Here is a 14,145-nt window from a genome sequence, read left to right as displayed (position 1 = left end):
GTTGAAAAGGCAAAATGTTGAATTGCGAGGAAAAGAAAAAGAACTGGATAAAGCTGCAAAGAAGTTGAAAAGACAAAATACTGAAGTTAAAGAGAAAGAAAATAAAAGAGAAACAAGTGCAAGAAAGTTGAAAAGGCAAAATATTGAATTGCGAGGAAAAGAAAAAGAACTGGATAAAGCTGCAAGGAAGTTGAAAAGAGAAAATAATAAAGTAAAAAAGTAAAAACGAAAGAGAAACAATTGCAAGAAAAATAAAAAGACAAAATGTTGAAATAAAAGAGAAAGAAAGAATAAAAGATAAGTCTGCAAGGAAGTTGAAAAGATTAAATTATGAAGTAAAACAGAAAGAAAATAACATAAATAGAATTTCAAAACAAAAATGTAGGGAAAACCCTTTTGTTCTCGAAAAACAACGATTAAAAATACAAGCAAGAAGAAATGACTTTTCTTATAGACAATATGAAAGATTGAACGATAGACAAAGGAAAAAAGATAAAAGAATAAATGAAGAATATTGTAACAAAGAAAGTGAAAGAAATAGACAAAGACAGTTTGGAAACCACTTGCAGGATTGCATCCAAAATTTTCATGAAAAGATTAAACATGGTCCAGTTTTTGTATGCTCATGTTGTCATCAAACATGGTTCAAAGAAAGTGTTTTGAAAGTTGAAAACACAAATTTGGATGACACAAGTAAAAACAGATACCTTACTGGAATTATTTCTGTTGGAAATGCAGAATGGATTTGCAATACTTGCTATTCAGCAGTAAGAGAAAAAAAATTCCCAAGCTCTCTGTTCTAAATGGCATGACATGGCAACCTAAGCCAAAAGAATTGGATTTGTTTCCATTAGAAGAAAGATTAATATCACTTAGGATACCCTTCATGCAAATTAGAGAGTTGCCAAGAGGTGGACAATATTCTGTGAAAGGAAATATTGTGAATGTTCCTGTGGATATTCAACCCACTGTAAATAGCTTGCCTAGAAAGATGGATGAAAATATCACAGTTCCTGTGAAGTTAAAGAAAAGGTTGTCATACCAAAAGTGTGATTATCATGAAAATGTACGACCAGCAAAAGTATTGATGGCATTACATTGGCTTTTAAACAACAGTGACTTCTATAAGAATGCAAACATCAGTGTTGATGATAGTTGGTTTCAAGAAATCACATCTTCTGCAAATGAAATTGTTCAAGAATTTGTGCAAACACAGACGAGAAGAGATCAAAATATTGATAATCTTGAGACAGATGATGATGATGATGATAAATTCTGTGAAGTAGATGGAGTTGGTAGGGATGGTAATTGTGATACTCTATTAGATGACGGTTCTCAAGATATGAATCAGATATACACCTTTGCTCCAGGAGAAGGACAACGTCCCCTCAGTTTATATCAAGATCAGACTGCAGAATATTTATCATTTCCAACAATATTTTGTGGAAAGGGAAGATTACAAGATGATGAAAGACAAGTCCGTGTCTCATATGCAGATATAGCTAAATGGGAATTGAGAAGTGTTGATAGACGTGCTGCCCAGTCTGTTCCAAATTTGTTTTTCAAACTGAAAAAAATACAAATGAAGCAAGTTACAGACAAATGCAACCTGGCACTTAGGAAGTGCAAAACAAAAGGAAAATCCATGACTGCAAATGAAATGAAAAATCCTGAAAATGTAAGTAATCTTGTTAGACACAATGAAGGTTTCTTTGTCTTCAGACAGCTACGAAACTCACCTGCATATCTTGAGACTAGAAAGAAAGATATATTTGCTATGATCAGACAATTAGGTTTACCAACATGGTTTATGTCACTGTCTGCAGCTGATACAAGATGGAATGATCTCATCAGAGCACTTGGAGTGTTAAATGATGGAAAGGAATACACTGATGAACAAATTGAGAGCATGTCATGGTTTGAAAAATCAAAATTAGTACAAAAGGATCCTATTACATGCACTAGGTACTTTGATCATAGGTTCCGTATGTTTATGAATTCAGTGTTGAGGAGTGACCATCATCCATTTGGCATTGTAAAAGACTTCTTTTATAGAATTGAATTTCAGCAAAGAGGATCACCACATGTTCATATGATCATTTGGATAGAAAATGCTCCAAAATATCATGAAAGTAATGAGAAGGAGATAGTAAATTATGTAGATAAATACCTGAAATGTGAGAAGAGTGAAGAGGATGATTTGACTGGCTTACAAGTACACAAACATTCCCAAACATGCAAAAAGAGAGGTAAAACTGTTTGTAGATTTGGCTTTCCCCTTCCTCCTCTTGAAGAGACTTTGATTTTGGAGCCACTAGAGAGTGATATTGACAAATACAAGAAAATGTATGATGAAATTCAAAAACAGCTAAATGATATGAAAAATGGATGTGATTTGTCCTACAAGGAACTCCTGAGCACAGTACTAAAGATATCCGAGGAAGATTACATTAAATGCATAAGAAGTTCACTAAGAGGTCCGAAGGTTTTTCTAAAGAGAAAGCCATGTGATATGAGAGTAAACTCCTTTAACAGTGTAGTTCTTGATGCTTGGAAAGCTAACATTGATATTCAGTATATTTTGGACCCATATGCCTGTGCAATGTATATTGTTTCTTATATAAGTAAATCTCAAAGAGGGATGAGTGATTTACTTAACAGAGCAGCAAAGGAAGCTAGAGAAGGAAATCTTGACATTAAAAGACAGGTGCGCCACATTGGAAACCATTTTCTCAACAGTGTAGAAGTTGGAGCACAGGAAGCAGCATATTTAGTATTACAAATGCCAATGACCAAGGCATCAAGAGATGTTGTTTTTATCAACACAAGTCCATCAGATGACCGAGTAATTCTCATCAAAACAGATGCTGAGTTGGAAAAATTGACGCCAAATTCTACAGATGTTGAATGTAGCAATGTAATTAAGCGGTATGCAAAACGCCCAAAACAGCTTGAAAACTGGTGTTTAGCTGATTATGTATCTCAACTTGATGTTGTTTTCCCTAAAGATAACGAAAAAGAGTTCACTGAAAATGAAGTGAATGATGATGATAATGATCAGGAAAAAATGTCAGGTGACGAAGATAATTCAAATCTTGATTTTAGTGAAAGTGATACACTTGTTACTCTGAGAAATGGCATAAAGATCAGACGGCGAAAAGTACCAAGGGTAATTAGATATGTGCGGTTTAATATCAAAACTGATCCAGAAAATTACTATAGGGAAAAACTAATGTTGTTTATGCCTTGGAGAAATGAATCTGTTGATCTAATGTCAGGAACTGACACATTTGAGAAGTCCTTTCATCTGAAGAAGTCCTTTCTTACACACAAGGTCAAAGAATATGAATTTAATGCTGATCAGCTTGATGCAGCTTTGCAAATGGCAACTGAGGATTTTTCAGAAGCTTTTGATGAATTGGCACCAAATGCTCAACAAAGAGAAGCAGAAGATGAAAAAGAGGGATCTTTTGAATCTGAAAACTTTGTTCAGTTTAATCCTGAAAGACCTATTGAACAGAGACAGTATGATATAGGATCAGACATTGGCATTCCATCTACAAGACAAATAACCGAAGAAAGTTCTGTTAGATTACCAGACAGTGAATACTTGAAACTCTTAGGAAGTCTAAATGTAAAGCAGCGGGAATTTTTCAATCATGTCTTGCAGTGGGTCAAAACAAAGACAGAACCAATTTATTCATTTTTATCTGGGGGTGCTGGTGTTGGCAAATCTGTTTTGATAAGAGCACTTTATCAAGCTCTGCACAGATATCTATGTTCCATAGAAGGTGAAAATCCAGATGACATAAGAATACTTCTTTGTGCTTATACTGGCAAGGCAGCATACAACATTGGAGGGGCAACTATAGCCTCTGCTTTCCATCAAAAAATTAATCAAAGTCAACAAAGTTTGCACTGTGATGAATTGAATACTTTTCGTACGAAGTACCAAAACCTAAAATTGATCATAATTGATGAGATATCGATGGTTGGCAATAGTTCATTAGCACTCATTGATAGTCGTCTACAACTTCTTACAGGCATCAAGAAACCATTTGGTGGCATTAGTATCATAGCTGTTGGTGATTTCTTTCAACTTAAACCTGTGATGGACCGTTGGATCTTTCAGGATTTAAATCATGATGCTCAAGCTCTTGCAAACAATCTTTGGAAGGAACATTTTTGTATTTTTGAGTTGGATGAAATAATGCGCCAAAAAGATGATCTTGAGTTTGCACAACTTCTCAATCGTCTTCGCTACAATGCAATGACAGCAGAAGATATGAATGTAATAAACAGATGCATGATAACAGAAACAAGTGACAATTATCCGCAACATGCTCCTCATCTCTTTACACAGAATTCTAAAGTAGATGCATACAACAATCAGTTGATTGAAAAACTTGAAGGAGAAAAGATCACAGTGAATTCAGTTGATACTGTTCTTAAGGATTATTCAAAGGAACTTAAGGAAAAGTTGCTGAGGTCTCTATTCAAAGCAGATGATGTTAGCAAAACTGCTAATTTGATGCAAAAATTGATCCTTGCTGTTGGGATGATATATGATATCTCAGTCAATGTTGATGTATCTGATGGTTTAACAAATGGGTCATCATGTAAGGTAGAATTAATTGAAAGGAGAATGGAAGGCATATCAAGACAAAGCATCGTTTGGGTAAATTTTTTTGACTCTGCTATCGGAAAAAAAACTCGCAAAAAATACAAACATTTGTTTCATGATGGAATTCTTGAGGACTGGACACCAATTTTTGAAGTTCAGCGGTCTTTTGTATTCAATTACAATACGTTTCAGAGGATTCAATTTCCATTACGGCCTGCTGCAGGGAAAACAGTTCATAAAGCCCAAGGCTGCACTGTTGATGAAATTGTAATTGATTTATCTCAGACTAAAGTAAGAAAAAATCCTCATATTCACTATGTAGCACTAAGTCGGGTACGTTCAGTAGAACATCTTCACATTCTAAATTTCAATGAGCAGGCATTAGCTATGGATGAACAAGTAGTAGAGGAAATGGAAAGAATGAAAAAAGATGTACCACTACAACTTTGTTATGTCCCATTATACCAGGTTGATTCGCATTCTTTCAAAATTGCTTTCAACAATTGTAGATCACTTCATAAACACTTCCCACAAATTCAAAATGAACCAAATATTGTTGCATCAGATGTAGTTGGATTCTCAGAGACAAGATTAACTAGTGCAGATGTAGCAGGAAATTATCAACTACAGGGATACACAGCAGTATTTAACCATGAGGCTACAGCTAATCTGGATAGACGTCCACATCATGGAACAGCAATATATGTGAAAAATGAATACAAAACAACCTGCATCTCAAAGCTGAACAGTAGTTCAATGGAGTTCATCATGGTAAATATACAATTAAACCAAAGTAGAGATGTCCAAATTGTAGTAATTTACAAATATCCATCTTGCTCTTTTGGGGATTATAAACAATTTGTGGAAATGCATATAAAACCCTTGATTGATGACCAGAAAGGCTTGGTATTCTTAGGAGATTTTAATTTTGATTTGTTTTCTGGGCATACAGAAATTCTAACATTTATGGAGAAATGCTTTAATTGTAAACAAATTGTGCATAAGACTACTCATGACTCTGGTTCTAAACTTGACTTGATTTTTACAAACATATCCCCATGTGGAACAGATGTGATTGAGGCATACTGGTCAGATCATAAAATGGTGTACTGCGCATTTGATAAGACTATGCATTAAATACAATTGGGCACCAAAGTTAAAACATTTCTGAGGGAGATGCGTAAGAATGCCCCCTCCCTCATCCCCTTTATCCCAGTCTTTTATTATACCCCTCAAAGTGAGAGGGGTATATTGGAATCAACATGTCCATCTGTCTGTAGCTTTGTCAATATCTGAAGGTTTTCTTTTCTTTCTTTCTTTTTTTAAATTTTTATGATAATTTTTTACCATTAAGAAAGGTAAAACAGACAAGACAAAGGTCAGAGAGTTCAAGTTATATCATTCTGACAGACAAAATTTGGGTTTTGGATTAAACACCAGGACATACTTTGGCAAAGGTTGCTCAATTGAAGAAGAGGTCTGTCATGATCTCATGTCATGATTGTTTGTATAAGGTTGTATGGTAATATAACAGTAGAGATTATCATGACCTTCAACTATAATTACAGTCATCTCAACAAGATTCAAGCAATGGGAATTTGAGTATAATTTAGCAAGATTGCAGAGAAGTATATGTTTTTCCAAGTTAATTGCCTTGTTGGGGTATTAGTCCTATTTAGGCAGTTTTAGTTGTAATGCACCTTTTAAAATATAAATTATATTTTTTATAATGATAAACTAAGCCTTATCTTTGTTATATTATACATATGTTTTTGAGAAGATGTTCAAATTTTAAACCTGACTGTCCTTTGCATATTCAATTCTTATTGTATTGATGTATATAATTATGTTTACTGGCTTAATTAAGATTTTCTTTGTAAAAAAATAAATAATTTCATTTTTTCCTATTACAACAAGTTGCACTGAATTTTTAATACATATTTAAATTTTCAATAATTACAATTTTCACCAATTATCAGTAGGTCTAAGGTTGATTCGTCTCGGCTTATTTCTAAAGATTTGTAAAATTCTGAACAACTCTTTTCATGTAAATGCATATATACACATGATATAACAGTGTATACTTCTGTATGTATTGTTTGTAAACTTGTTGGGATTTTTCTTTACTTCTATTATTGTTACATGTAATCCGGTATATTCATTTTGTAGTTAATTTTATAGGATATATCTTTCCCATTCTGAATACATGTATTATTTAGAGGGATAGTGTCTTACAAAGAGTATTGATGTTTCAGAAGTCATGCTCTATCTTTCCCTTTGTGACATTTGATTATATTATATACTGAAAACTGAATTTTTCTGTTGGAAGCTTTTCATTGTGATAACCTTGTGATATTTCTGCAATGGAAGGATATTCTTGTATAGACTACAGTGATTGTGACTCTATACCATTCCATTATCTGTGAATCTGGCTCTTTTTAAGCTACTCTATCGGATGTTGACACTCCAAGCAGAAATAATATTACTGAAATGAATAAGTGGCACCTTATAGAATGTGGAAACCACCGAGTTGGATCTCTTCATTGACAAACTTGTAACTTTTGCTCAAATATTTTGAACATTTACTTGCATACATCTGTGCCTGTCATTTTTCTAACTTGCTAATGCTAGAAATTAAGTATGATAAAACTGGTCATAAAAATAGTAATTATACTTTAATATCATGTTATTTGTATTGTAAACTTCTTTTTAAAACAAGCTTGTTGAAAACCTGTGTATAAATAACATACAATGCTTACAAGTTAAAAAATTACATTATACAGTAGATGTTTGATTGTGAAACCTCAGATTTGTTGATTCAGATGAATTCCACCTAGCTTGGAACATGTAGATTTTGTGATTATCAAGTAACTAATGATGATTTCTATTAGTTCAACTTTATTGTGTACAAAATGTATAATTTACAGGTAAGTATGGAAAGAGGGGGTCAATGGCCAGCCCATAAAGGGAGGTAAACCTACCTCTTTCAGGAAAACGTTGGAAAAAATGCTCTTCAATATGATAGCTCATGATATTTCTACATTTAGAATTCAAAAAAAAAAAAAAAAAAAAAAAAAATGAAGGAAAAAAAGAGCTCCTTCAATTTTCCATTAACATTGTTTGAATCTGAGGTTCTGGTACTGCAATTATATAGCCAAAATAAACATCATTATTGTCATTTAGTATTGAACAATTTAAAGGCAAAATATTATGTATGTGGTAAAACCTGAAAAACTTTTTTCTTTCTCAATCAGTTGCACATAATCTTTCTCTTTTTCGTTTTTCGTAGGGAAAGGTTACATTTATTGAGTGATTATGTTTTTTAAATGACCAACATAAGACACACATGTACATTATGACTAGATTTCCATGTGAGCAGTACTTAATTTTTTCCATGCTGTTTACTTTTCATTTATTATTTATTGTCATTTGCAATTTTTAACTTCAGATTTAATTATACTGATTATTAGATACATGTTTTTGACTTATTACTTCACACATATATACATGAAAGTTAAGTTTAACAACAAATGAATAATATATTTCAAATTATATATACTAGTCTTAAATGTGTCAACATAATTTGATTTGTGCCAGCTTGTTTAACATTTTATCTCTTATTTTTCCCCAAAAAGTTGCTTAGTGCGACCTGCAGATTATCACTTAAGACTTATACAAGTTTCTTGTAAATGAATAAAGATTTCTAACACAATCATAATTATCTGTTTTTCTTATTGACTGAAGGAAGCTAGATAACTGATTGCAGAATGATCTTGGAAGAGTTTTGAGGTCATAAAAGAAATAATTGTATATGCATGTCCAAAGCTTTCATACTTCTAGGTATAAAGTACATATCTGTGAAATTGAAATTCAAGCATCTCCATATTGTGTGGATTTAATTCAATTAATATAAGGTGAAACAAAAATTCCTAAAATTTATAGAGCTGGACCAAGATAACTCAGGTGAGCGATGTGGCCCATGGTCCTCTTGTTTTTAAATCGTTACCTTGTTGATGTTGAAAATAACAGTTCGACCCACTCAGATAACGAAACATATACACTAATTAAAAGTATGAAACCTATTTTCAGAATATTTTACTTTTTTTTTTGTTTTGTTTTGTTTGGGTTTTTTGTTTTTGTTTGTTTTTTTTTGTTTCTCTCTCTCTCTCTCTCTCTCTCTCTCTCTCTCTCTCTCTCCTGGCAGAGGCATGCTAATGTTATTTATATATATATGTCTTTGACCGTGTAATAGAAACAAATCAATCGGGATCGGGAATCCGTAAACTTCGCCTGAGGAGGAGTTGAGAGCGTATGCTACTTTTGAAAACGGTTCAACAGGCAAGTTAGGACAAATCTTTTGTTGCTTCCTTATTTAATACGAATCAGTAAGAACTCGTGTTTAAATGATAACTTAATGTTGAAACGGCTTCATCTACACAATATGCAACAACAATATCTGCAGTAGTAAAAAGTCAAACGATTAACAAATTTACAGGAAATATGCAAGAAGTGTTTGAACTCCTTTCGTTTTCACTGTATATTGTATGACAGTTTTACTTCTTGCATGATTTATATTCATCTCTTTGTATTCTGGTGTTTCCTTGGTATAAACAAAAAAGAAATACAATGATAATGAAATTCATAATTTCATATTGTGAAGCCTAGTTGTTCATGTTGTTAGCTTTGTTTAATTTTCAAATAGAATATTTCAATAACATGTTGAAATACAAAATAAACATTGTATTTCATAACCATGATAACAGTTTTCATGTATTCCAATACCATAAACGAGAATAATATTTTTTGCGAGCACGCTGCCTTGCGTAATAACTAGCAAATAAAACAGGTTCCACAGGACAGTTAATGCATAGTTATCTAATACACTTTAAAATTTTTAATGTCTAATGTGTGATTGAAATCCACCAAAAATCCTACTGTGCAGCTCTAGAAAAAGATACATGCAGAAATATGTACATCATGAAATTTTTTAAAAAGTTTCCATATGATATTGATAACCAATCAAAATTATATGAAAAATTAGTTAAAAAAACTCCCACAATTTATATTTTCTTTGCTTCAATGCTTAAATTTTTTTTTTAAATCCTTATAAAATACTGTATAAAGTTTTTATTATATGGATTACAGTTGTTGACAGGGTCTCGACCAACAGTTGATCTACCAAACCGGTGTGCAAACTGTTCCCCAAGGCCTTTTGCACGATGATTAGGACCTTATCATGAATATTGTTAAAGTTGTTGAAAAAAATAGTGAGTGCAGGGATTTCAATTGAAAATTTGATATCAACCACTAGCATGTTTTATTTATAGATATTAATACACATGTCATATTTTTGCAGAGTAGAATGGATCAACCTGGAGGTAGTGGGTCCAAGTGGTTTAAAGTTTGGACCAAAGATCAAAGAACCAAAAAAGCCATCCTTGCTGGATCTTTTAATGAATTGGTGGAAAAAAGTAAGCAAATGTGTAATACAAACTGACAAATGTACATTTATTATCATAATACATGTATTAACTAATTAACTACCTTTTAATAATCTATATACCATTGTCTTCAACTTTCCCAAATATGGTTTATTATTATTTCCAGCTATCAATTGGCTCAAAGTAGATCTGAATCACATGATCAAGTATAAAATTTAAAGTGTTAAAAACTGGAAGTTTCTATTTTAAGCTTCTAAAAAAATTTATAGACCTGCTGTTTCTTAAATTAGAAACATTCTTCTGTAAACCAATAATAGTGCTGAAGTCACAATAGTCTAAAGTTATAAACTGAAATTCTAAAAACAGATACTGCAGCTGCTAATCTTAACTGTGATATCATAATGCGAGTGACATAACAATGCCTTATATTACATGTAGAAAGTATTGAGCATTAGAAACATGGTATTGGATTTTAGGACATTTCTAATAAACTGAAAAAAAAAAATAAAACAAGTACAGCCTTTTGATTCAGTACAATCCCTAGATATTTACATGTAGACCTTAGAAAAAGCATATCAACCTCGCACTTCATGCTTAGTCAATATGCATTCCATAAGGTCTATATATATCTACTAGGGATTGACCACATCAAAAGGCTATAATTGTATATAATCTCTACCTTATGAGTCTGCTTTTTTTTGCAAATTATAATTTAAAACTGATTGTCAAAAAACATTTATTTTATTAGAAAGCCAAACAAATGATCCAAATATGTACAAAAGTTACAGATGGCTTTTTAGCTCACATGAGTTGAAAGCTGAAGTGAGCTTTACTTATCACACATTGTCCAGCATACCGGTATGCCCAACTCAACTCGACTTCTCATGAACCACCAGGCCAATTTTAAGCAAAATTGACACAAAGCATTCCTAGATAAAGGGTATTCAAAATTATTAAAATGATAGGTCAAGCCCCCTTCCGAGAGAAGATAATCAAGAAAAGGCAGAAATTGTGTGAGGTCATGAAAAAATCTTCTCAAGAACCACTGTGTGAAAAGCTATAACTTATGTGAAAGCTTTCTAAGGTACATTGTAAATTGTTCAGATCATGGTCATCAGGAGTAGGAAACTTCTGAAACAATCATTAAAAATTAAAAATTAACCTTCTCAGGAACTAGTGGACCAGAAAAGGTAAAACTTATATGGAAGCTTCCTTTGGCAGTGTAAAATTGTTAAATTTTTCAGATTATGGTCCATGGGGTTAGGGTTAGGGAATCCAAGTTTTAAATTGAAATAAAAAGGGAAAGAAAACATTTTAAGATCTTCTCAAGAACCACTGGACCAGAAAAGATGAAACTTGGGTGAAAGTTTACTGAAGTAGTGTTGATTCTACATTGTTCAGATCTTGGTCCCCAGAGATAAGGTGGAGCTACAATAGGAATAAAGTAAGGGAAATTTTCTAAAACTTTACTGAAGAAAGAACAGTAAATAATGTTAATGTGGAAGTATCCTCTGAGAGTATAGACTTATTTTTTTTGTTCAAATCACTTCCGAAGAATAGGGCCAAAGTGACTCAGGTGAGTGGTGCGGCCCTTGGGTATGTTGTTTACTGTAGCATTACTATTATTAGACAAATTTTAAAATTCAAAACAGAAATATTTTAAGTTCAAACTCCATTGATGAATTCAAATCCAAACTAGTATAGAACTACATGTATATCAATCAATTTACAGCCTTCTCAGAGACTTCTGCTTGATTCTTTTTTCTTTTTTTTTACATAATTATAGTCTGTAAAAGTCTGAATTAAGCTGACTTTAGTATGGAATTAATGTTTTATGATGTGACCATTGGGGCCAATTTAACACAGTTGTACACATAATACCATCAAAATGCTTTACACAGCTTAAACTTATAATATAACAGTAAACTTTGATCTGCATCTTCAAACTACATGAGACACATGCAGTCTAGAATGTGATGTTATGATGTTGTATGTAACTAAGTTGTTTTTCTGTAACTGAGTCTAAATGAACCTAGCACATTTTTTAAACAAAAAGCATTGCAGAGTAGATGCAATTATAAGCAGAGCTAAATCTTCCCAATAACTGCAAGCCAGTTATATTTGCCACTATTGCATTGAATGCTGGTATATATCAAAGGAATTCTAGGAAATTTTTGCACAAAAATTTCCTTGACAAATAAACAGATTTTGTTTAAAAATTTGTCATGCATCTACAAATATATAATTTCTTTACAGCAAAGGTGAAGTTCAATATTGAAATATTTCAATTTGTATTAATGGAAGATGGGACAGAAGTGGAGGATCAGGAGTACTTTGAAGTTCTCCCCAAAAATACTATCTTGCTGCTGCTTAAGACTGTGAGGGGAGGTCTGGGAGAGAAGCAACCTAGGCAAGTGATGAATTTATTTTATTTATAGTTTAATTGTATTTCATTGCTGGAGATGTATGCAGAAAAAAAGGATCAGGAAACATAATTTAAAAAATTCCTAAATTTTGTTTTCCCTGTACCAAACATTCTAACAAATGCTCATGAGCAGCTCATGAGAATCACATGAGAATCTTATATTAAGTAAAAAATGTATGCAAATTAGGTAGAATTGGATTTTGCTCATGTGCAGATTGTTAGTCTCTGTAAGGGTCATGCAGGAAAATATTAACCATGCAAAATGCACATGTGCAAAATTATGCTCACTTGGATGCTCATGAGCAATAGTCTATTCAAATTTCTCATGTAAGAACAGCCTTATATAAAGATATACCATTGGTAGTAATTTTTTCTAAGTTCAATTTTCTCACGTGAGCAAGAGCTAGGTTAGGAAATTGGACAATCCAACATAGTCAAAATTCAGTATTACAGGGAAACCAAAACCAAAGAATTACAAGTCTCATTTCCTCACATGAGCATTTCAAATGCTCACCTGAGGAAATACAATATTAAAATTGTCACTCTATGGTCCAAGCTTTCACAAGTCTTCATTACAATTGCCCATGTGTTACTGTTATAATGCTTCCTGTTGATAGCATCACATATAATTGGAGGCCAGGCAGGGATTTCTTATCAATTTGCAAATGCTATCTTCTACCTAAACAACCTGCTGTGTCCCCCACAGTTTCTTAAAACTAGGGATGTGTCCAATGAGGGGAGCCAGTCATGATTTGTGCATGCTTCTCAAACCAGTTCAAAATTTCAATACAAAATATTTGTATCAGATTTTAGTATTTAACATGAAAGTATAATAAAATATACTGTCACCGATCAATCATATATCTTTATAGCTATATCATTGTCATCAGGGGGGAGACGAAACAGTTGTCACCCCACGTGTGTTGTCTCCCTGTGCGCATGGGAGACATATAACGGATTGTCTCTCTGCATGTGACATGCTCTAGACCAATCAGGTTGACTGTTATTCTAAAGGATAATAAAACAAGTTATCATGTCTTAGTATGATTATCACCCTTTGGTGTGAGCACCCATAGGTGACGATTAACCCTATACTCAGACCTGATCATTTGTGATGTCTGATCTCTACTAAACAGTCCATATTTCTATATTGGTCCACATTGTACCATGATTAATAAAGCTTTGTACTAATGGTACATGTAATATGGATGTTTGAGTTTCAAAAATTAAACTAATGTAACATAATTGTTGACACTGAAATTTGCTATTTTCTATATCTTACAGAGTGTTTCATCACATACTAGTTTACATTACATGTATTACTGTATTTCTGTGATTTGGAATGTTAAAAATTTGATCTGGAAATTGTTGAATTCCATTGCATTTTTAATTTGGAATTTCTATGCAGTCAGTTATAATAAAGTTAGGATCTGTAGAAATATTTTTTTTTATTTTAACAGCAACATGTTGCATGGTGTAAAGCATTTTTTTTTCTCCAGAAATTTGCCTTTTTTAAATGAACAACTTTATCCTGTCATTGTTTAATATTAGAATTTTTACTATCATTTGCTTTTAGAAAGTCCAGATGAAGTCAAGAAAGAAGATGACGGTAAGATTCACAAAAATGAGAAATTAAAATTGATTTTATCTCAAAA

At 32.5% G+C, this 14,145-nt stretch overlaps 1 protein-coding gene across 1 annotated transcript; it reads left to right on the top strand.

Moving 5' to 3' along the window:
* The first annotated feature begins 808 nt into the window (after nucleotides 1–808).
* Nucleotides 809–13,241, top strand: LOC133195765 (uncharacterized). The gene is made up of 5 exons (XM_061331698.1): nucleotides 809–5,395; nucleotides 9,981–10,095; nucleotides 12,322–12,479; nucleotides 12,678–12,717; nucleotides 13,108–13,241. Exons 1-5 carry the CDS (start codon nucleotides 809–811, stop codon nucleotides 13,239–13,241), a joined length of 5,034 nt encoding a protein of 1,677 aa, XP_061187682.1.
* Nucleotides 13,242–14,145: the final 904 nt, after the last annotated feature.

Source organism: Saccostrea echinata, unplaced genomic scaffold (assembly GCF_033153115.1).
Source record: "Saccostrea echinata isolate AGI-Se365-2 ecotype Australia unplaced genomic scaffold, CSIRO_AGI_Sech_v1 ptg000001l, whole genome shotgun sequence".
NCBI lineage: Eukaryota > Metazoa > Mollusca > Bivalvia > Ostreida > Ostreidae > Saccostrea > Saccostrea echinata.
The sequence above is the reverse complement of the archived record's forward strand: the minus strand, read 5'-3'. Positions and strand labels throughout refer to the sequence as shown.